The 24,841-nt window shown below is 43.4% G+C and overlaps 1 protein-coding gene across 3 annotated transcripts in view; it reads left to right on the top strand.

The window, feature by feature from the left end:
* Positions 1-24,122: 24,122 nt before the first annotated feature.
* Positions 24,123-24,841, top strand: part of CDCA7L (cell division cycle associated 7 like) — a 45,732-nt gene continuing 45,013 nt past the window's right edge. Inside the window, exon 1 of one of the 3 annotated variants that reach the window (XM_044246191.1) lies at positions 24,123-24,292. In XM_044246191.1, coding sequence (XP_044102126.1) covers positions 24,269-24,292 — 24 coding nt within the window. In that variant the 5' untranslated portion in view covers positions 24,123-24,268. Of the gene's footprint in view, positions 24,293-24,381; positions 24,456-24,841 lie in introns of those variants that run through there. The other 2 variants (XM_044246190.1, XM_044246192.1) reach the window with 2 other exon arrangements.

Here is a 24,841-nt window from a genome sequence, read left to right as displayed (position 1 = left end):
TCCAATGATCAGATATGTGAATTATAAACAGAGAATTAGGTTCTCATCCTATGCCTAGAAGTTCTTATTTCTCATAATAAATCACTACCTCCATAACGTCATATATCACTGCAAGAACATGGGTGACAAATGGGTTTTGCAGTATCTTAAAATTTTAAAGAGTATTTAAGGTTAGTCATTGCACAAGAAAATTTTAAATGCCTTGAAATTTTACTGCTCATACGTTAAGAAAAGTAGATAGAGCTTTTCCCAAATTTGTCATACATTCTAATAATTTAAGTGACATTATCAGAATTAAGTTGTGAAGCTTAAAGGAACTTTTCTAAACCGTCAATAATAAAGAACAGTTTCAACCACCCATGCAAAAGGACTGATACAATCTTTGGTATTTACATTCTTTTAAAATTTGTCATTTTTGTGGCATTTTTTCATTGTAAATATTCACTTTTTCTCAAAAAGATTTTATTCATTTTATTTGTCAGAGAGAGAGAGAGAGAGCACAAACAGGGGGAACAGCAGGCAGAAGGAGAACTTAGACTTCTTAGATCTTAGACTCAATCCCAGGACCCTGGGATCATGACCTGAGCCAAAGGCAGATGCTTAATCGACTGAGCTACCCAGGCATCCCAAATAATTCACTTTTGAAACTAATTTTACAAAATTTATTCTTTTGCTTCAAGGGCATAACTGCCCCAACCCCCAACAATTATGTGAGCTTCCAGGGACACACAACCTAGATCTGCCCTTGGTAATACTTTTAAAAGCTTATAATAGAAACAAGAAGTCCCTACTATTGTTTTTCCTTTCCTCCTAATCCCCAGAGTCTTCTGTATTTGGCTTTTTTTTTTTTTTTAAAGCTGTGATTCTATTAGGGATTTTCATATTCTTAAATAATATACTAACATTGCTATTCTTGATGATTTAATTTTAGATACTATCCGGTGGCTTCTTCCTGACATATAAAAATGTGCTCCTCTTTATATTACATTTACTACCCCCCTTTCACCTTGCCAAGATATTTTTTATAACTATCTTTAATGTAATAATCAGTATTTATGTCAGAACTCTGCCTTCCCATACATTCTAGAGCCAAGATGTACATGAAAATTACAGTTTATAGTGCAGCTCTGTGTTTTCATTCAAGTCTCAAATCACCTCTTCCCTGGTCTAATCTGTTCTCCTGTGTTTTCCCCAAATGTTCCATCTGATCCTGTATTTCTTCTTTTCTCCCTCCCACCCCCCCCTCCTTTTCCCTTCCACCCCCTCCTCCCCCTCCTCCCCACCCCCACACGGGGGTGGGAGGGGGGGGCCTGACTTTACAGCTCCCTGCTCTGCTCCAGTCCAGTCCCCAGGCTGGTGTTACCACCTGTGGTTACCGTTGAGTGCTGCCCTCTGCACACTCCTAAGTCTATCCTTTCCTGTCTTTCCTCCTACAAATCAATGGCTTATTTTATGCTTACACTGAATTACTAGTTCCGCCGGGTGTTTAGTTGTTAAGAATCGTTTCCTTGCTGTATTTTGGTAATAATTCTCCACTTATTTCTAGAGCCAGACAACCTGAGAAGCCTGATGGTATTTATACTTGTGGTCTGTACTTTCTGTAAATTTTAGGGATCTTCTTTTTATACCCGGCATTCTTGAATTCTCATGGTAATTTGGAATTGCATGAGGATGAGGATGTGTTCTCCCCTGACCTTAGCTACTCAGTGTTCTTTCAGGAAGGATATTCATGACCTTCATTTTCTGGATCTGGATCTTTTACCCACCCCCCTCCTCTCCCTCTGCCCTTCTCTTCCTCCTCCCTCTTCTCTCTTCTCTCCCTCTCCTTCTCTCTCTCTCCCTCCTCCTGCTCCCATTCTTGCCCCCCTCCCTCCTCTCTTTCTCTCTCCCTTCTTTTTCCCTCTCTCTCTGTTTTATTCTCCACTCTATTTTCTCTGTTCTCACATTCCGAAACTCACCTTCATCAAATACTGAAACTTCTACCTTAACTCTATATGTGTTTTCGCTTTTCTCTAATATTCCCCACCCCCTTTTTTAAAAAAGATTTTATTTATTTGTCAGAGTGAGAAAGAGCACGCACAAGTAGGCAGAGTGGCAGGCAGAGGCAGAGATAGAAGCAGGCTCCCCGCTGAGCAAGGAACCTGATGTGGGACTTGATCCCAGGACTCTAGGATCATGACCTGAGCTGAAGGCAGAAGCTTAACCCACTGAGCCACCCAGGTGTCCCTTCCCTTTTTCGTTTTGCTTTATTTTCCAGGCCAGGAGATTTCCTAAACTTGATCTTCAGAACCTTTCATTGAATGTTTTATTTTGATGACCTTATTTTTAATTTATGAGAAGTCTTTATTAGTCTTTCCTTCTCAGCGGTATCCTGTTCCTACAGAATGAGTATAATATCTTCTAGTATCTTCTTGAGGACACAAAGAAGATTTTAAAAATATTTCTTCTGTGTGAATTATATCTTTTTTTGCCAGGTTTAGTTTTCCTTTTGGCTTCTTTGAGTTTCTTTCATGCTGGAGCCATATCTAAAATGCCTGGTGTTCCTTGTTTTACTATTTATAAATAATAAAGGGGTCCGTGCAAGACTGATTTGGAAGCTCTGGTGGCCAGTGGGCTTGTTGACTTGTTGCCTTCATGTTAGGACAACAGAACAGAGCACTGAATATTGACTTGGGGACCCTCAGAAGTTAGTACGTGGGGTTTCCCTCCTGGCTGTCCAGTCTCTCTGAGAAGAAATTATTGATTTTGCGCCCGAAGCTTGACTACTAGGTTTCATAAGGAGTAAGGGAAGCAGTCTGGAGGTCCGTGGGACCACACACTCAGCAGATTTTGAACCAATCTGTGTGTTTTCAGAGTCATGGCCAGCAGCCATGCTTAACACCTCCAGGCTATGGAAGCAAGTGGACCCCCTCTGCTGCCATCCCCCATCCCCCATCCCCCTATGGATTCAAATTCTTCCACTCTGCTGAGTCCATTAGCAGTCATCCATTCACTGTGCTTCTCCCAAAATAGGTAGAAGTGTCTTCCACTGATGTTTCCTATTCCCCTCTCTTTGCCCTTGTGGTTTTATACATTTGATTATAATTTCACATTTCTTTTAGTGGAGCCTGGAGGAGGAGGAAAGGTAAAAACAGTGAGTCTAGCATGTTTAACCAAAAGGTTCCTTACCTTTTAGCTGTGCCAAAAATTTTTGGATGTAATTAAATTTGTCAATTTAATGCAAAATATTTCTCCCAGAAGACTCACCAATTATCCCAACAGTATTTACTGATAGTCTTTCATTTCCCTGTAAACTTTAAGTATTGATTGTATTCTGTACTAAAGGTCAAAAGTTCTGTGTGTATATCAATCTCCTCCTCAACTTTCTAGTCTATTTTTTCTGAATTAAACATGTATAGTAATTATTCTGTCTTCCTAATACGTTTTGCTATCTGCTAAGGCATATTTCATCTTAGTTCTTGTTGTGCAGAATTAGATTTACTATTCTTTTTTTTTTTTTAAGCTATTTATTTGAGAGAGAGAGGGCTCAAGCACAGGGAGGGGCAGAGGGAGAGGGAGAGAAAGTCTTGAGCAGATTCTGCGCTGAGTGCGGAGCCCAGTGCAGGACTCGACCTTATGACCCTGAGATTGTGACCTGAGCCAAAATCAGGAGCTCAACCAACTGCGCCACCCAGGTGCCCCCCATCTTTACTCTTCTTGAAGCCTCGACTTAAATATAAATTTCAGAATTTAAAGTTTGTCACATTGCACAAAAATTGTGTGTTGGCCTTTAGAATGTGATTAACTTGTATATTACATTATGGAGAATTTTTCACCAGTGAATGTTTTCATTCACCAATACAGTCCTTTTATTCAGCTCTCTTTTATTCAGCTGTCCTTTTATTCAGCTCTCTATGTCTTTCAGTAATAGGTTACAGCTTTCTTCATAGGCTTCATATTTCTGTAATGGTTTTATCAAGTGGAGCCATCTAGCCACACATGCCAATTTTCCAACAGCTGTTTTGACTTTGAAGTTAGTCTATGTGATATAATCACTTGCCATTATTTTAGACCATGTCTTACTTTATTGACTAGTGGGATGGATATTCCAGATGGGGCAACTTTAGGCTTGAGGTCCTAGCTGATGAAGTTTTTGCCTTTATATAGTGTTGGCTGCCAAAGCTTCTGGGATAAGGACCATAAATTCTAAATCCAAAGAGATCCCAACTTCCTTCACTACACAAGCAGGTGCCTCTCGCCCCTGGACCAGGCTCTGACTCAGTCCATCTGCCAGCAGTGGGGGGTTTGTGCTCACCTGAGCTTGTGCCTGGTTGTGTTCACTTGTTCCCATTTTGCAGCAATATTTTGGTTTTTAGAGAGACAATGAGACATACCCAAGCAGGATGTGCAGACTACCGTGTCCTGATACTCTGTGAACCCACTCGATGTTCTGCAGGTCAATAAAACTCTCATCACCATGTACCATTCCAGTTTGACCCCGATGGGCCCATTTTTTCGGCATCTGTTGAGCCCAAGCATGGCCTGTCTTACACGACCCAACTCTCCCCTGTCCACTTGGCCTTCGTGGACTTGTGGCAGTTATCTAGGAGCTCATATGAGTATGTACCAGGTGGCCAGCAATGATGCCAGCCAGACCTGGGCCTAACAGACTGCTTATTCTCTGTTCTTTCCACTCACATGCTCTAAACATTGGCCACGGAATGGCAGTTTACCACCAATAACCATGAACTAATACTGTTGGTGAACCAAGCTGTGGCTTGTAATTATTTGGAAAGGATCTCAAAACTAGAGCCCATTGAGCCCCAGATGGAGACTGTTCATCCAGAGACACTGAGGAGTCATCAGTCTTTGTGCTCTGCTGGCCTGTTCAAGAACCCGGCTCTCCACCTGGATCTTTCCAGTTGGCCTGTTCCTGACTACTGCCTTGCATTTGATGGAGACACTCTGCAGCTCCTTTTTATGAGATGGCTGCTCTCACATACCCGAGACGTAATTGCACACCCCATGAGGAGAGTCATAAAAATGCCCGTTGGTAGGTAGGGTGAGTGCCAGTGATGCTCAGTACTAATAACAAAAATGGCAAAGATGATGATAATAATAATGTTGAGGGCTTACTCTGTCCCCGGTACTCTTCTAAGTGTTATACATGTGTGAACTCACGTAGTCCTCAGAACTATCCTATGAGGTAGGTTTTTGTTTTTGTTTTTGTTTTTTGTATTATTCCCACTTTATAGATCATAAAACTGAGGCATGGGAAGGTTAAGAAATTTGCAGAGGTAACACAGCAGATAAGGACCAGAGGTGCCATTTAAGCTCCAGACAGCTTACTCCTGTGTCTGTGAGACCACATACTTCACTGCCTCCAGATTTAACTCAAATTGGGGCTATCTGATAACAGTTCCAGAAAGACACCGAGTCTAGAACACAGTGTTACGTGGCCCAGTGTCAGCCTTGAGTAGCCGCAGCCAGTACACCAAATTTCAGTGGACCTCACATGTGCAGCTCACATCATTGCCTTTTGGTAATCACTTAGTGCCGCAGGTGCTTGGCTCCCCACACAGTCAGTCTGTCTTCTTCCGGGTTACCAGAGATGTAGGACCCAATAGGACCCACAAGTGCGGGGTTGGGATTTTGCCCAAATCCTAATAGTTCTGCCGGGGGTTAGACTTCTTGCTTGGCTTTGAGGACTGTTGGGGGTAGTCCCTTACCCTTCAGTATTCGGTATTGTTCCATGACTGCGTGCCCCTCCTGTGCTTTTCCCATGGGCAGGACTGACAATCATTTGACTCAGAGGGCACAGTGTCTGGGGGCCCATGATACTTGAAGGCCTCCAAAATTCATTTCTTTTAAAATCAGAAGAGAGGGGCACCTGGTGGCCCAGTGGGTTAAGCCTCTGCCTTCCGCTCAGGTCATGATCTCAGGGTCCTGGGATCGAGCCCCGAATCTGGCTCTGTGCTCAGCAGGGGGCCTGCTTCCCTCTCTCTCTCTGCCTGCCTCTCTGCCTACCTGTGATCTCTCTCTCTCTGCAAATAAATAAAAATAAAAGCCTAAAAAATAAAAATTAAATAAAATCAGAAAAGAAACATGAACATCATAAAAATGAATATATAATCCTGAATCCAGCCTGGGTTATCTTTGTCTGCATACCAGCTCGATCACAGAATAGAATTGTTGACATTTACGGAGAGGAAGGCACCTATGAAGGCCAGAATGGGGCCTCCAGGAGGCGGAATGTGGTCCTGCCTGTGGGTATTAGTTATTTTTGCTGCCTCACACCCTCCGACTTCACAGCCTCAAATGGCAAACCTTTATTATGTCGTGCGGTTTCTGGGGTCAGGAGTCAGGGAGCGGCTTAGACCCCATCACTGAGGGCTGCACGGGGGAAGTTCTCCCTCTCGGTTCAATCCTGGTTTGTCAACGGCTCTCTCTTCCACACTGGCCGTGGGCTGGGTACCTCAGCTCCACACCCCTGTGCCTCTTCATAAGCTTCGGGGTGTCCTCACAGAGTGGCAGGTGGCTTCCCTCACAATGAGTGCTCACAGAGAGCTCGAGCGCGCGAGGCACCATGACAAAAGCCACAGTCTGTATTTTTGTTTGTTTGTTGTTGTTGTTATTTTCGCTTAACCCAGCAAAGCATATTTCATACATCTGCTACCCGTCTACCGTGGGTGGGCGAGGAGGTCTGCTCATCACGGTTACCCAGAGACCCGGGCTGATGAACGTTCCATCTGGACACAATGCTTCCAGAATTGCCGAGCCAAGGAATAGAAAATATGTCGAACCGCATGCTGGCGTTTAAACAGTTATTGTTTTTTATGATTTGAAAGAATGACAGACTCACAGGAAGTCGCAGAAACAGTACTGAATTTTTAATTGTCCACTTAGAAAACAAGCATCTCTTCCAAAGAAAAGAAGTGCTTCAGGGGCGCCTGGGTGGCTCCGTGGGTTAAGCCTCTGCCTTCGGCTCAGGTCATGATCCCAGGGTCCTGCTCTCTGGGATTGAGCACCGCATCGGGCTCTCTGTTCCTCAGAGAGCCTGCTTCCTCCTCTCTCTCTGTCTGCCTCTAGTTGTCATCTCTGTCTGTCAAGTAAATGAAAAGAAGTGCTTCTGAGACCCTGAACTGGGAGCTTTGTTTTGAAAATCCCCGTTAGCTCGAGCACCCCGTCCTGTTCCAAGGACTCTCCTCTTCACTCTGAAGCTGGGGGTTCTGATCTGAAAAGAGCGGGATGATAGCGTCACAAACATGAAAACAGAAACTCTGCTTGAAAGTGATCAGGTAACACATATGTGGTTGCACTGAAAAGAATGGGGCAGACACCGCTGACTGGAGGTCCCCTCTGGGAGTTGATGTGCGTGGGTGGGCGGGGGCGGGGACAGGAATAAAGAGGAACTAAGATTTGACTTTTTATTTGTTTATATAATTTGTTATGTGAGAATGTATTCATGTATGTATAATAATAATAGTCAGGAAGTCTTTTATTTTTTCTTTATAATCTACTTCCCTCCCCCCCGCCCACTTTTTAAAGATTTTATTTATTTGACAAAGAGACACAGTGAGAGAGAGAACACAAGCAGGGGGAACAGGAGAGGGAGAAGCAGGCTTCCTGTGGAGCAGGGAGCCCCACGTGGGACTTGATCCCAGGACCCTGGGATCATGACCCTATCAAAGGCAGGTGCTTAACCACTGAGCCACCCAGGTGCCCCCCCACCCCGCCTTTTTAAAATCAGTCATTATACAGGTAGAACTGCCTTCAGTTAATAGTTCTCAGGTTCATTCTCGCTCCTTCCTCCCACAAACAAAAATCAGCTGTGTTCCAATTTCTGCCGGCAGGTGGTCTCCAGTCACGCGTCCGGTGGGGGTGCGAGGGGCTCTGAGTGCCTCACCTCAGCTTCTCCTACTTTACTACTGTTGGGGCTCCAGGTGTCAGAGATTGGTCCAGGACCCAAACTTCAGGCACTCCACTTCAGGGATTCTCTGTTGGCCAGACCACCATGGCTGGGTGGTTCTGAGAAACCAGTCAGCCATGTCTGAGGGCACCGGGCCCTCAGCTCAGGTTTAAGTAACCGCTCGGCAAAGCCAATTGGTCGTCATGGGAAGTCTGGGCAAATTCCCCCAACTCGCTCCTTCAGGGGAACAGAGGCTTTCCTGTCTGTCCCACCAGAGTGCCTGGGATATTCTTCATCTGATTCTCCCTCCAGCTTCCCGATGCTCAGCACAAGCCATTTCCTTGCATCTGTTCTTTCCGTGTCCAGTGTGTATGGATGCCATTCCTTTCTAGTAAGACGACTATGTTAGTTGTCTTTTCCAAGAACGAGCTTGGTTTTTCTATGTTGCCATCCTTGTTCATTTTCTTTGTTGTTATTTTTTTTTAAAGATTTTATTTATTTATTTGACAGACAGAGATCACAAGTAGGCAGAGAAGCAGGCAGATAGAGAGGAAGGGAAGCAGGCCCCCTGCTGAGCAGAGAGCCCGATGTGGGGCTTGATCCCAGGACCCTGAGATCATGACCTGAGCCAAAGGCAGCGGCTTAACCCACTGAGCCACCCAGCTGCCCTCTTTGTTGTTATTTTTATCATTATTATTTTCTTCTGTTTTCTTCGAGTTCAGTGTACCCTTTCTCTTTTTGAATTTTCAGCTGAATGCTTAGCTCATTTATGTTCAGTATGTCTTCTATTCTAATGCATTTTAATTTGAGGCTATACATTTCCCCCCAGTTTTTTATCTGTATCCTCATGTTGCGATTGGAAGCACTTTGAATATTTCTCAGTACTATTTTGTATTTTATTTCCTTTGAACCCACAAGTTACTCAGAAGCAAATTTGATTTCTGTCTGTTTTGAGTTTCTGTTTTTTATTTCTACTTTATTTTGCATTGAGATTAAAGAACATGACAGGTGCGATTTTGACTCTGCAAGTATCTAGTATTTTCTTATTGCCTTCTCATAGTCCATTTTTAATGTGTTTCAGGATTTATGAATCCCATAAATTGTACATATGTATGTTCTATATCTTTCCTAATATTTGGTAAACTGCATAAAAAATTTTCAAGGAGATAGCTGTGTTTAAAGTCTCTCACATCAATGTTACGGATTTGTCAATTTCTCCTTATAATTCTTAATTTTTTTTACATTTGAGATTATTTTGGTAGGTATGCAAAAACACATAATCCCATTCTTAAGGGATTATTCCATTTATTATTATATATTCTCTCTTAATTCCTATAGTGCTTATTATGGACTGAACTCAGCCCTCCATCCCCGAGATTCATGTATTAAAATCCTAACTCCATCCTAGTACCTCAAACTGTAACTGTATTTGGAGATAGAGTTTATAAAGAGGTAATTAAAGTAAAATGAGGTCACGTGGGTGGGCCCTAATCCAACATGGCAGGTGTCCTTATGAAAAGAAGAGATTAAGGCACAGACATTTACATATACAAAGGAAAGACCAAGTGAAGACATAGAAGATAGCCATCTGTGAACGGCTCAGGAAAAAAGCCAAGTTGCCAAAAACTTGAGTTTAGACTTGTAATCTCCAGAACTATGAAAAAATAAGTATCTATTGAGTCACCCAATCCATGGTATTTGGTTATGGAAACCCTAGCTGACTAATATAATGCTTTTTATCTTTTATTAATAATGCTATGCCAGTTTCCTATTTGTTATTATTTGTCAGGCACATCATAAAGATTGGTAAAAAGGAACAAATGTGTGGTTATTTATAGATGCCATGATTTTCCTGATAGAAAATTCTATGGAATCTTACAAAAATTCCTAGAATAGGAATAGATCTCAGGAAACAGAGTCAATATATAAAAGTCAATCATAGTTGTATATTCTAGCAACAAACAATTGGAAAATGAAATTTGAAAAAAAAAAAAAAAAACAAAACCAACTGGAGTTGAAAAAACAGACCAGTGAATAATCAAGTCAGGAGTCATGGGATAAGACTGATTAGAGAAAGAGTTGAACTAGATCGGGGAAGTGGTCCCAGGATCTAGCTCTGGGTATTCCAGCGTTTATGTGGGAAACTGAAGAGGGGATCAGCAAAGCATACTGAGCAGGAGTTGCCGCTTAGATGGAGGAACCGGAGGACTTGGTATTTCAGAAACTGAGACATCCTGTGGCCAACTGAATCAGTTCCTGCTGAGTGTTCAGGAGTGATAAAGACAGAGAAATGACCATTGTTATTGGCAACATGGATGTCGTTGTAATGCTGACTGAAGACCAATTAATTAGGGTTCTGGAGAAAATTGTATATCAGGAAATAAAGACAGCTACTGTAGGCAACTCTTTCAGAGTGTTTTTGTTGTCAAATGGAGGACAGCTATGGATTAGTAGCTGAAAGGAGATTGTGAAATCAAGGGAAGTTTCTTTTTTTCTTTTTTCTTCTCTTTGTCGCTCCTCCCCACTTTTTATTTCTTTCTTTCAAGTTTTTGAGACTTCTCATAGGCATAAGGAATAATCCAGTGGAGAGGGAGAAACAGATTACAGGAAGTAAGGGGGTGATAGTTGCAGAAGTGAAGTCCTTAGGGCACCTGGGTGGCTCAGTCAGTTAAGCCTCTGCCTCTGGCTCAGGTCATGATCCCAGCATCCGGGAACCAAGCCCCACATCAGGCTCCCTGCTCAGCGGAGATCCTGCTTCTCCCTCTCCCTCTGCGGACCGCTCTGCCTACCCTGCTCTGTCTCTCTGTCCAATAAATAAATAAATAAATAAATCTTAAAAAAAAAAAAAAAAAAGAAGTGAAGTCCTTGGGAAGAAGAGAGGGCCAAAACAAGGGGGCTGACCTTTCATAGAAACAGGCTCACATCACCCATTCTGCACGAAGGAAAGCAAAATGTCTAGGTTCCGATGCAGTTAGCTTGGTCTCTCTGATGACAGGAAGTTGAAGAAGCCTACCGTAAGATGGTTTCTGTTTTGGCCATTAAATGAGAGAAAAGTTAATTAGCTGGCAGTGATGGGGAGAAGGGTAGAGTGAATGAGACTAGAGGAGAAAGAGAAGATGTAAAATGTGAAATAGTTTTTGGGAAGGGAGGGAAGTAAACATACCAGGAAGATAGGGTCAAATTGTTGAGGAATACTGAGGATCTGTTTGAAATGTATGATCGTGGAATTAAAGTGAGACCAGTCAGCGATCAGCTGCTTTGCTGCAGGCATGAAGCAGTTGGATTGTTTGGGCTTAACTAGAGGTGACATTCTGATGGGCAAGTAGGACACTAGGGGAGAAAATGCAGGGAGTTAAAAGTAAGGAAATTAACTATCATGAGATGGAATCCAAGCTGTGTAAGAAGGAGAGTATAGGCAGAAAAAGAGAGATGGTGAATGTCAAGTGTCAATGGATTGGAGGTTTTAATGAGGTCAAAGTGATGCTGAAGTAGGAGTGTTTGAGCGGGTGAGCCTTAGGTGTATGGCAGTAGTCATCATTTAGAGGCTGGAGATTATTATATCAGAGGTGACACATACTGGTGGTGACAAGCTCAACTGCATGATCTTGGAAAGAGTGACAAAGATGAGGGCGCCTGGGTGGCTCAGTCGGTGAGCATCTGCCTTGTGGCTTGGGTTGTGGTCCTGGGTTCTAGGATCGAGTCCCACATTGGGCTCCCTGCTCAGGGGGAGCCTGCTTCTACCTCTGCCTCTCTCTCTCTGTCTCTCATGAATAAGTAAATAAAATCTTTAAAGAAAAAAAAAGTCTGCTGAAGGTGAGGTGAGAGAAAATGTCATAGGAGATATGCCTGCTGTTACACCCTTATCCCTGTGCTGCGAACTCACCTTCTATGCTCCCCCTTGTGATACCAGGGTCTCAACTTCTCAGCTCGCTGTGCTTTACCAGATGGCTTTACACTGTGCCGGTGGGGGCGTGCGGAGCAAGACTGCAGGGCTGGGGAAGGAAGAAGGGGCTTGCTCCTTCCTGCTTCCCATTTCTATCACTGTTACTCCAGCCATGTTTCTTCACCCAGGCAGCAGTTCCTTCCTGTAGCAGCCCAAAGAGTCCAGTTCACGGTTTCCCACCACATGCAGAACGGTCTTATGGAGCCCATCTGAGAGACACCAGCACCAGCCCAGCATGCTGCCCTTCAGAGTTCTGCATGTCAGCTCTGCTGGCCCTCTTCTTGTGTTTAATTTTTGCTAATCCTGGACTCCTCCCTGACCCCCACCCAGCCCTAGGATGGTAGCTGCCGACCGCAGTAGTACCTTAGTGTTCTCTGTTTACCCTTTCAGTTACCTTGTTGAGAATTTTGTACCTAGCTAACAAGTCTTCATATTAAGTTCTTTCAGTGCAAATATCTGACATGGTTCTTGTTTCCTAACTGGACTCTGACTGACAGAGAGTGTGAGGAGGTCCAGAAAGAAAGAGGACACTCCAGTGTCAAAGTCAGCAAGAATGATGCTGGGAGTAAGGGTGAAAAGTAAGACCATGATTCAAGGGGGAAAGTGACCATGAATGTGACAAATTGAGCACTGCAAGAAGGGGGACATTAGGTGCTAAAGTCTGATGGATTTGGGATACTTAAATATTTAATTTGTCATCTTCCCATCCACAATTAAGGCTCAAAAGTGACTAAATTTAAAATCCACCAAGTTCTTTTCATGGGTGTACTTAATTCGTCTTCTCTTCCACCTGGTAAGAATTATTAAGTCAACTTCAACTGTGCAGGTTGGCATTTCTCAAAATATGGTCTGGAGATTATCCACACAGATGTTTACTAGAATGCTTGTTAAATATGCAGTTTCCAGCAGAAAGACCCAGAACTGAGGGCTTTCCAGAATACCATGATTCCATAAAACCAGGACAGCCCTGGGCTAATTGGGATAGTTGGTCATCTTAATGCTGGACCTACTGAATCCACATCTTTTTTTTTTTTCAAGATTTTATTTATTTATTAGAGAAAGCACAAGTAGGCAGGGCAACAAGCAGAGGGAGGGGGAGAAGCACTCTTTGCTGAGCAGGGAGCCTGATGTGGGGCTCCATCCCAGGACGCTGGGATCATGACTTGAGCCGAAGGCAGATGCTTAACCAACTGAGCCATCCAGGTGCCCTTACTGAATCCACATCTTAAAGGGAAGGGCAGATATCTGCAGTTTGAACAAGCACCTCAGCTACTTCTTGGGCATGCTAACGTGAGAACCACCACTCTAGGTATCCCAGGGCTTGACGTACACATGGACCTCTTTTTGTCCAAGCTTCAGGCTGCCTCCTTATTGGGAAGCGTTCCTTGATTGAAGTAGAGTGTTTCAGTGACTTGTCCTGGCACATTGTGAAAATCCTAGCAATTTCTCCTGCTGCTGATAATGAGATTTTAGCCTAAAAAGTGAATCACACTTTGTTTTCTTTTTTCCCTTGGTCCGTAGGACAGGATGCACCACCAGTGCTTTCTCATGGGAGTGTGGCCTGGCCAAGTGCATTGAGGGCTTCTGTGCCAGGGTACTGCTGGCACATAGCCAGTGTATCAGGCTGACAAAACAAAATACCATAGACTGGGTGGGTTAAGCAACAGAAATTTATTTTCTCAGAATTTTAGAGGTTGGGAAGTATGAGATCAAGGTGCCAGCTGATTCAGTGTCTGCAGAGAGCTCTCCTGGCTTGTAGACAGCTGCCTTTTTCCCATGTGTGCACATGGCAGGGAGAAGGAGAGGGAGAGATGTCTTCCTCTTTTTATAAAGCCCTTAGTCCTGTGGAGTTAGGGCCCCACTCTTATGATATTATTCAACCTTAATTATCTGCTAAAGAGCTTACGTTTGGGTCACATTGAAGGTTAGGTCCTCAACATATAAATCTGGGGGGGGGGCACAATTAAGTCCATAACATTCAACAAAGTAAAAAAGTATCATTTTGCAGCCGCCCCACATGATGCTGTCATGGTGAAAAATATAACGTGTGTGCTCATTAATCCCCACAAGAAATGCTAAACTTTTCCTCTTTTTTTTTTTTAAACGACCACATCTGTTGACTACTATCTGACATTTTGAATAATGTGCATGGGCCAGATGTTCTAGTCATGAAGAAGAGGGAGAGGGTACAAAGAAAGGGATGCAGAGGAATGTTGCTGTTTGCCAGAACCTACAGCAAAACCGATAAAAACTTAGAAAATCCAAACATTTAAAATGGTTCTTTTACTCTCATTCAATATTGTACTGGGAGATCTAGCCACTGCAGTAAAGCAAGAAAAAGAAATAGAAGGCATGTCATTTAGAAAGAAGGCAATAAAACTGTCTCTATTTGCAAACGACATGATAGTCTATATAGAAAATCTCTAAGAATTTCCCCAAACCTCCTAGGAGTGATAAGCAAGTTCAGCAGGGTCACAGGATAAAAGAACAAAATGGATTACATTTCTATATAGTAACAGTGAACATATAGAGGCTGAAGTTAAAAACTATTTACAGGGCCATTGTAAAACTACTATTTAAGTTGTTCCAAAGAAAATGAATACTTAGGTATGCACTTAAACACATATGTATCATCTGTATGCTGAAAATTACAAAATGCTGATGGAAGAAATGAAAAGAGATATAAATAAATGGAGGGACATAACTTGATCATGGATTGGAAGAATCAATATAGTAAAGATATCAGTTCTCCCCCAATTAAACTCTAGGCTTAATGCATTTCCTATCAAAATTCCAGCAATCTTTATGTAGTCTATAGGCAAGCTGATTCTTAAATTTATATAGAAAAGCACAGACCCAAGAGTAGCTAAAATAATCTTTACAAAGATGAATAAAGTGGGAAGAATTACTCCATCTGATACTAAAGTCTTAACTATCCAGCTGTAGTAATGAAGACAGTGTGATATGGGCTGAGGGCTATCAATGGAACAAAATAGAGAACCCAATCATAGGCCCACACAAACGTGTTCAACTGACTTTCAACAAAGATGCGCAAGTTAGAGAATGCAAAAGGGACAGCCTTTTCGTCAGATGGTGCTGAAAGCAACTGGATAGAGGGGGAAAATACGAAACTTGACCTAAATCTCACACCTTATTAAAAAAGGAATACAGGGGTCGCCTGGGTGGCTCAGTCTTTGGGCGTCTGCCTTCGGCTTGGGTCCCTTCCTGGGGTCCTAGGATTGAGCCCCGCGTCAGGCTCCCTGCTTGGTGGGGGGCCTGCTTCTCCCTCTCCCACTCCCCCTGCTTGTATTCCCTCTCTGTCTCTCTGTGAAGTGAATAAATAAAATCTTTAAAAAAATACAAAATAGATCATAGACTTAAATATAAAATATAAAACTATGACTATTTCTGGAAAAAAAAGTGGGAAATTGAATTGCATCAAAACTAAACTTTTACTCCGTGAGGTCCCCTGTGAAGAGGATGAAAGCACAAACTACTGGCAAAAAATATTTGCAAACCATGTATCTGACAAAGAACTCCTATTGAGAACACACACACACAAAAAAAAATTCTCAAAACTCAACAATGAAGAAACAGTCCAATTAGAAAATGGGCAAAAAGAGAAAAGACAGACATTTTATCAAAGAGGAAATATGGATGGTAAATAAGCATATGAAAAGATGTTCTACATTATTAGCCATCAGGGAAATGCAAATTAAAAGCACCCTGAGCTGTCACTACTCACTGCTCAGAATGGTTAAAATGAAAAAGAGTAACAACACCAAATACAGGAGAGGGTGCATCTGGAGAGGGTCCTGGACCCAGGAGAAGAGATGGGATCACTCACAAGTTGCTGGTGGGAGTGTGAAATGGTACAGCTAGTCTGGGAACAATCAGCAGTTTCATCTCCAACTGACAACTACCATGTGACTGGGTCGACATGCTCTTGGGCATCTGTTCCAGAGAAATGAAGACTACCTTCACACGAATGTTCATAGCAGCCTTACCTGTAACACTCCCAGATTAAAATCAACCCAGGTGTCCTTCCACAGGTGATGGTTAAAACCTGTGGTATATCCATACATACCGTGGAATACTAGTCAGCAAGAAACAGGAGTGAGCAATTTTTTTTTTCAGATTTTATTCATTTATTTGACAGAGAGACAGTGTACGAGAGTATCAGCAGGGGGAGTTCCAGGCAGAGGGAGAAGCAGGCTCCCTGCTGACCATGGAGCCTGATGTGGGACTTGATCCCAAGATGCTGGGATCATGATCAGGCAGCGGCTTAATGGACTGAGCCACCTAGGCACCCAGAAGTGAACTATTTGATTGATACAACTATTCGGATGAATCTCTAGAGAATTATGCTCAGTTTAAAAAGCCAATTCCAAAAGGTTACATACTGTTTTCTAAGAGGTTATGTAACATTTTTTAAGAAGTAGGCTCCACGGAGTGCCTGGGTGGTTCAGTGGGTTAAAGACTCTGCCTTCGGGGGCGCCTGGGTGGCTCAGTGGGTTAAGCCGCTGCCTTCGGCTTGGGTCATGATCTCAGGGTCCTGGGTTCAAGTCCCGCATCGGGCTCTCTGCTCAGCAGGGAGCCTGCTTCCCTCTCTCTCTCTCTGCCTGCCTCTCTGTCTACTTGTGATCTCTGTCTGTCAAATCAACAAATAAAATCTTAAAAAAAAAAAAAAAAAAAAGACTCTGCCTTCGGCTCAGTTTATGATCCTAGGGTCCTGGGATTGAGCCCCGAATCGGGCTCTCTGCTCAGCGGAGAGCCTGCTTCCTCCTCTCTCTCTGCCTGCCTCTCTGCCTACTTGTGATCTCTGTCAAATAAATAAATAAAATCTTAAAAAAAAAAAAAAAAGAAGAAGAAGAAGTAGGCTCCACACCCAACATGGAGTTGAAACTCACAACCCTGAGATCAAGAGTTGCCCAGTCTGAGCCAGTCAGGCTCCCCTAACATTTTTGAAATTAGAAAATGTTATAAATTGACAACAGATCCCTGGTTACAAGGGGATAATTTAAGGAGGGGAGTGGGTCAGTAAGAGGGAAGTGGATGCAGTTCTAAAAGGGCAACAAGAGGATCCTTGTAAGGTTAGAATGTTCAGTATCTTGACTCTTGGGGTGTAAGCATGAAGTTACATATATGATACAAATGTATGGAACTAAACACAAGCATGTACACACACTTGCAGGTCAAATAAGGGAAATCTAAATTGGAATGGTAAATTGTATCAGTGTCAATATCCTCGATGAGACTATACTGTAATTTCCCAAAATGTCACTATTGGGGGAAACGGGGCAAAATGCACTCAGAATTTTGTCCTATTGCTTGTAACTGCCTGAGAATCTACCAGGATCTCAAAAAAAGTTCCAAATAAAAATGACCCTTTTGGACGTGTTATTTCATCGCTGTGTGGGTCCCTGGAGAGAAAGAAACAATCTACTTTTTAAAAAACAAAGAAACTTAAAGTCATCTTTAAGTCATGCACTCGGAAAGCATGTTAAACATGGCTTGTTACAGAATGTAATTTTGCAGGCACAGCCTTATCATCCTCCTCTTATAAACAGGAGGTGGACTGTTTCAGACACTGTGTATCTTTAAAGCATCTGCTTAAAGATGGGGTGTTTGCCATAAGACCACAACTGTGACTTTATATGAAGCTCTCAGGGATGCAGGGGAACTTCTACAGCTTGGGGGTCTACAAGGAGGATCAAATACCGCTGAAATGTGATCTGGCGAGGGTTCGCAGCAGTTACATTGCTGGAGGGAAAGGAGACCAGATGCTGAAGCAGAAGATGTCAGCCCAACCATGTTTGTTCATCTCCAAGGATTCGGCTGAACCGATTTCGTGAGGATTAAAGGTACGTAAACACTTTTAAGCAGTTCCAGTTTCACTCAGAAGTTAATAAACTTCAGAAACTGCTGATTTTAGGTGTGGCTTTTGCCTAATCTATTTCAGTAGATTAGTTTGCCTTTTCTTTTCTTTTTTCCTTTTTTTTTTTTTTTAAGGAAGAGCGGAAGGCAAACGTTACATTTAGGATGTCAAATAAATGGTTTGCTTGCCTCGCTTTTTCTTTCAGCATTGTGGGTGAATTCCCTTTTGGTTGTAAGGTCGGCACTGCTTTACTTACCTTCTCTCAAAACACGTTTTTTAGGCTATGACTGTTATCCCAGGCACTAATCATCCATAGAGCATGAGAAGTTTCTGGAAAAGGACAACTCCCTATGTTACAGTTATTATTGTCTTGGTTTCTGTTTGATTGTTTTGCTTTTCTTCCTATTTTGGGAGGCATGTTTCAGTTTTCAAGTACAATAGATTCTGTCTGGGCCATCACATACCCCAGCTTTTCTAAATAGTGGCAGAAACTTCTTACTAAGAAATCCTCTCAGACTTTCCTGGGCCCTGTAGAGAACTGCAAGCTCTGGGATAGAAAATGCTTGGCAGTTTTAGAGTGTTTGAAGAAAGCGACCAGGGAAGATGGGAAGGGGAGCAATGGGCGGAAGAGGCAGGGGAGCTGGTATGTTGCTTTTCTGAAAAAAACAAGAAGACTGAAAACATTTCAGTTCACTTGGTCAGTGTCTGAAACAGTCCACCTCCTGTTTATAAGAGGAGGATGATAAGGCTGTGCCTGCAAAATTACGTTCTGTAACAAGCCATGTTTAACATGCTTTCCGAGTGCATGACTTCTAGTCCATATTTCATAAACAGATATGATTTGCTTGAAAGTAACAGTCGGAAATGCCCAAGTCCCGTTGCATTCCGTTTCCTGAGTCCACCTTGGAATTTATGGTTATCGGTTTCATTACATAGTCTTAAGATGAGACCTTGAGTTTTATGCTGTCAGAAATTTCCTGGTACTGGGCTACAGTTAGCAAGGTCAGGAGCTCATTTGGACTCAAAAGCTATAAACAAATCCAGGCACGATAAGCAGGTCAGAGCCAAAAGCTACAGAAGGCAGGGTGATCAGATTATCAGTGGAGAGTAATCTTATCTGGGACAGCTGAACCACTTGAGAGTCTGGAATATGTAGATTTTGGAAAAAAGAGATGGGAATGTGTGGTGGTGGGGGAGGCTCTTGAAAAGAACGTAGAGACACCTGCTAAAGGTACCCTGTAGATGGAGAAATCACTACTTTCAGAAACAAGGAAGAGGATACCAGAATTCCTAGTATGGTAAATAAGTAGGTTGGAATGATAGAACATAAAGAACCTCATTCTCATTTTTAAAATTAAAGGTTAAATTTCTACACGCTCCCTACCCCCATCCCCTCAAGCTACCCGAATCAAGGCAAAAAGCGAGAGTACCCCTTTGTGGCAGGATGGATCTAGGTTCTCTCTTGGCTTCACTGGGTCATCATGAGCAAGTTTCTTAAACTCAGAGCATCAGTTTCCTCATCTGAGAAATGAGGAATATGTTATGTACATCCCACATCAGTGGTGGTGACTGAGTATAATTATGCATATGCAGGTCCTGGAATGTGGTCAGTGTTCAAAAAATGGAAAGGTCATTACTATTAATACCACTTTACAAGTATCCACCACTCTAGCCTTCTCGGAGTACAATCAATCTGGTGTGACACGTTCTTCTTTGTAGGAATACTGTTGCAGGGATTCGGCAGCCATGCGAGATCCCCATTTTCCAGATGAGAAAAATGAAGCTCAGTGATTAGTGCCAAGGTCACCCACCTGGTGAACAGTAGACCTTGGAGGACCACCAAAGTGGTTGTTAAATTTAAGCAAAAATCAGAATCACCTGGATGGTGATTAAGAATCCCAGATTGCTGAGCTCCCCTTCCAAAGTTTCCAGTTTAGCAGGTTTAGGGTGAGACCCAAGAATTGGAACTTTTTTTAAACCAGGTGATGCTGACATTGCTGGGCTGAGGATCCTACTTGGCAAAACACCAAGCTAGGCTAGGGCAATGGTTCTCAAACATCCATGCTTGTAAAATTGCCTGGAGGCTTAAGGGAATAAAGGAACAATAAATGAACCCACAATTGCCCAAGCCTGTGGATTTTCTATCACAAATGTGATTTAGCCTTACTACCAGTATAAATACTTGATTATTCCAAGTAAAAAAAGAATAAATCTGTAATAACCAGAAATTCTACAAAGTCTGGAAAGTTGTTATAAAAAGTAAATGTAGAATTAATACAGAATATTTGTAGAGCCAACTACTTAGAGAAATTTTACATTTCTGATTCCCAATTTTCCATTTTGTTGTGACTCAGGTCATGGTATCACCATGGTGAGCTTGAGCCCTGGGCAGGCCCTGTGCTCAGTGTGGAGTCTGCTTCAGATTTCTCTCCCTCTCCCCTTGGCTGTCTCAAATAAATAAATAAAATCTTCAATTAAAAAAATGCTGCATATATAATACATTGTGAAAAAACTTAGTTCTTTAAAAACTGTGTACCACAGTGCCTTTATTGGTACCACTGATGTAGAAATAGATCATTATCTTTTCCTTTTTTAATACCTTAAGTTCTTAGAAAGGTAAGTGCTTTGAATAATCTTTTCATTTTCATCCCTTTATTGTCAGTGCCTGGTCATAATTATATTTTATGTTTAGAGACTAAATGATTAATACTATATATTTTCCAAAAAGCCTATGAAATACGGATCACACTCATCATATTTTGAGTTTATATACCGTCTCTAAGAAATCTCAAATGCTTTGAAAATATTCTTTCATTTATTTTCCCAGCTCTATTTTTGAGGAGCAGATGGGTAGCTGTCACAGTTGAAAGATTAGATGGGAGAATGCTTGCGAAGAGAACTCAGCACAGGCTTTGGTGCCCGGCCAGTGCTCATTTAGCTACTGCTATTACTGATACCATGATGACTATTGGCTTTTTGCTGGAACCATGGGCATTACAGTTTCACCATGATGTGTACTCTTCTGCAGCCAATATATGAAGGCATCGATTATTGGTCATTCTGTCTTTTTCTCCATAGCTGTTCAAGTGGTTATTATCCCATTGTATTTAAATTGGCTATGACAGCAGTTTCTTGGCAAGCTAAGTCAGCAAGACAGACTACCAACTTGGAATTAAAGGAAACGTCCCAGATCAGCACCCAGTCACTGTTAGGTGACGACTTTGCTGCAAGAGACTTGATTTTAGATCTTTTATTCTGCTGCAACTTGGAAATGTTATCTTGGAGCGTCTCAAATTTAGAGACGTCTCCCCATTTGGGTGAGGTGTTATCTAATCTCGATGAGATGGGTGTTTCAAGGTACTGGGAAAGAGAACAAGTGTGGATGTTATCTTGTGTAACTGTCATTTCATTTATTCACAATCAAATGTAATGCTAAGTGGTATTCAGATATTACTCACATTGCTTCCAGCCCTCTGCCAAAGGTGAATTCTTTGCTGGGCGTTTAGAATTCCAACCTGGCACACTTCTCTGTTATAAAGTGTGCACTGAGGATTTGCCCACAGCTGAGCTCCATGGGGCGGGCAAAGCCACTACTTCAGAGCAGAGGAGAAATATTTGGACTCCTTTTATGGAGGAAAAAGTTGTGGGCCAGGAATGATAAACGATCATCACAACTATTTCATGTCATTTGAGGCATGTGCAGTGGCATTTAATCCCAAATTTCTTATCTTGTTGAAGGTATTATGGACCCGGTTTTAAATCTCAGACACATTTAAAAAGCAACCATAGATTTCTAGACAGAGATTCTTTAAGAAATTTTGCAACACTTGCCATCTCCTTTTCCTCTGTTGCAATATACTGCTCCTGAGAAGGGACACTCATTCTTGCAGTGCCATGTTGAAACCCAACACTCACAACCATGCTCCCATCCATAACCATGAGTAGGAGATACAGTAGACCCTTGAACTACATGGGTTTGAACTGCAGGTATACTTACATGTAGATTTTTCTAGATGAATAGAGTACAGCCCTGTAAATGTATTTTCTCTTTGTATGATTCTTCTTTTTTCTTAAAAAAAAAAGATTTCATTTATTTATTTGACAGACACTGAGAGAAGGAACACAAGCAGGGGGAGTGGGAGAGGGAGAAGCAGACTCCTGGCTGAACAGGGAATCCATCCCAGGACTCTGGGATCATGACCTGAGCAGAAGGCAGATGCTTAAGGACTGAGCCACCCAGGCGTCCCACTTCGTATGATTTTCTTTTCTCTCGCTTACTTTATTGTAATAATGTGTGTAAACAAATAAATATGTGTTAACAGTAGGCTATTAACAGTTAAGTGTTGGGGGAGTCAAAAGTTCTATATAGGTTTTTGACTGTGTTGGGGCTTGGCCCCCCTCACCGCTAGGTTGTTCAAAGGTCAAATAGACAGCATGGAGCCAAAATCTGACAACAAAAAACAGCACTATAGAATCAATTACTAAGTACTGTTCAAGTGCATGGGCTTTTCAGGACAAAGGAAGAAAGTTTCCATGTTGCCATTTGAAGACTTAGTACTAGTTATAGCAAATTTCTAAAGCAAGAAGGCGCAGCTACATACAGCTTTCCAAATAGGAACTAGGTTACTTCAAAATCTGCAAATTTGCACACTCTGACCTATTTCAAATTTATACTCCCTTTTGCAAAAGGGATTTGATGCATCCTACACTGAAAGGATGTTAAGTGAAAACAACATCACTGGTTCATGGGAAAGCAAATTCACCGAAAAAGAAAAAAATTCCAGTGGAACACATTTCACTCTTGAGTTTCCCAACAGCCAAAAGGAAAAGATAAATTTTAAATTTGGAGGCATAAGGAGTGTTTTCCAGTTTGGCAGTCTGCAGTTGTCATTTACTAGCAGGGGGACAGGGATCTTTCTCGTAATGCATTGTCTTAGATTCTGTCTCCGCATTTAAAAAATGTGGATAGTAAGAATCTGGAAGAATGTTGGGAAGATTCAAAAAGATACTATATGTACATGAATGCAAACTCTAAAGCATAATCAGAATGAAAGTGGCTATAATGAAGTTTATATTACCCAATAAAGAGAAAACTTTTTAAAAAATCATATTATGTTTTATTGGTCTTTCTTCCCCCCAGTCCGGAACATGGAGAGGACGTAACACATGTATCTGCTGAACCAATGAAAGGAGGAAGGACGGTGTCCAGATGTTCTCTCCTCAAGCTTGAGCAAATGTTTGGCCAACTTCATTCTCTGCTTCAACAAAGAAAAGATGAATATCAGATCCCAAGCAGCCAAGAAGAGCTGCAGAAGGTCTCGTGCATACAGTGGTCCACTCTGACCTCGTGACCACAGTGCTAAAAGGCTTTGGATACTGCTCGGCAAACCTGCTCTAATTCCAGGACAACTTCCCTACCAGCCTTCCCTAATACCTTCTTCAAGCCTTCCACACTCTCCACCCACTTACTTCTTCACTCTGCTTACCTGAACCTTTAAGAAGTCTTCCCTGACCTGTGCCAAATTAAGTCTCCCTATTTTAAGCCACCATAGTACCATTTACCTTTGCCCTCATGGCATCGATCATGGCTCCAAATTTACTTTTATTTGCATCATTACAATTGAGCTTACTATCACGTTAATGGTATTTGAATCGTTAAATTATGAATGAAATTCGTTGCTACATTATTATTACACTTACTTGTATCATGATTGCACTTATATATCATCTTGCTGGTGGCTGGCTCCCTGACTGTAAGCTCCCAAGAGAGCAGGGACCTGTTTTTTTTTGTTGTTGTTCCATGTGTTTCCAGGTCTGACACAGTGCTTGACGCATGGTAGTTGTTCAGCCAGTATTTGTTAATCGGTATTTCTAACCTCTGGAAAGTTCGAGGGGATTTGAAGCTTCCCAACCCCAGGGCCTCGGTAAGGAAACCCGGGTTGCTTGTGGTGCAAAGTGAACACTGTAGCAATATTTGGGGAGGCGGCGGAACCCCGCCCCTTTACAACAACTAAACAAAATGAGCTCCGAAGTAGCTCGAAAATACTCTCCCGGAGCGGAGACACGGATTGCAGCAGAGGCATGTGCTTCAGGGCAGGAGCTGGAACAAACCCTGCAAATATCCGGCGCGCGTAGCCGGGCGTGCCAGCTGGAGGCTGCGCCGGGACTGCCCCCTCAATTCTCCCGCGCGAAACCCGGCCGGACGGCTCCACTCCCTCCCTCCGCTGCAGGGGGGAGCCCGGCGCCCCCGCACTGGCAGCGCCACGGGCCGCCCCCATCGGCAGCCCTCTCTCACGCCGCGGGCGAAGCCAAGTGTCCCGGTGGCGAAGTTTGGTCCGAGACCCGAGCCCGGCAGCCGGGCGCAGCGGCGCCGAGGGAGCGGCGCGGCGCTCTCCCCCCCTGGCCCGGACGCCGAGTGCGCCCCTCCCCCTGGCCCGCCGCAGCTCTGGGCGCAGCGCGCGGGCTGCGCGGCTTCGGGTGTTCTGCGTGCACCGGGCCCGTGGCGAGCCAGGCTCCCGTAGCCGCATACTAGGAGGAGGCCGGAGTCCGGGTGGGAAGAATGGAATTGGCGTCTCGCTCCCAGGTGAGGGTCCCGGCGCCCGCCCCAGTCCGGACGCCGCCTGGCCGGCCTGCCTTTTGCGTCCGGCCCTCCTCCCTGTTTGGGGCTGGAAACGTGGCCCTTTGCCACCGCGTTGCGGACCTGGTCAGCCTCGCCCCGGGAACGCCGGATCGGGCGCGCCCTGCAGGTGTGCGCGGTGGGTCAGCGCGGTGGGGGCCGGGATGGAAGAGTCTGGGCGTTTCCCGCGCGGCGGTGGCCTCCGTCCCTGGTGGGAGCCCGGGGGTCGCAGGCCGGGCCGGTGGAGCCGCGAGCCCCTGGAGTGGACGCGTTTCAAGGGAAGCGCAGGCGGGGAGCAGCAGGGGCGTAGCGTCTGCGTTTGCAGCGCTGGTGGATCTGGCGTGGAGGGGTGGACGGTGTGCGGGGAGCTTTTTTGGTGCGCTCCCCCCACTTTCTCCGGGAATTGGCACAGAGATGAGGAAGTTTCAGAAAAGTGTAATTTTTCTTAAAAAATAGCTGGGGGTCCAGTTCAACTTGGATGAAGGAGTGTAATTTACAAGGAATTGCTCTTGTATT

Source organism: Neovison vison, chromosome 4 (assembly GCF_020171115.1).
Source record: "Neovison vison isolate M4711 chromosome 4, ASM_NN_V1, whole genome shotgun sequence".
NCBI lineage: Eukaryota > Metazoa > Chordata > Mammalia > Carnivora > Mustelidae > Neogale > Neogale vison.
Note: the sequence above shows the minus strand (reverse complement) of the source record. Positions and strands in the feature narration are given on the sequence as shown.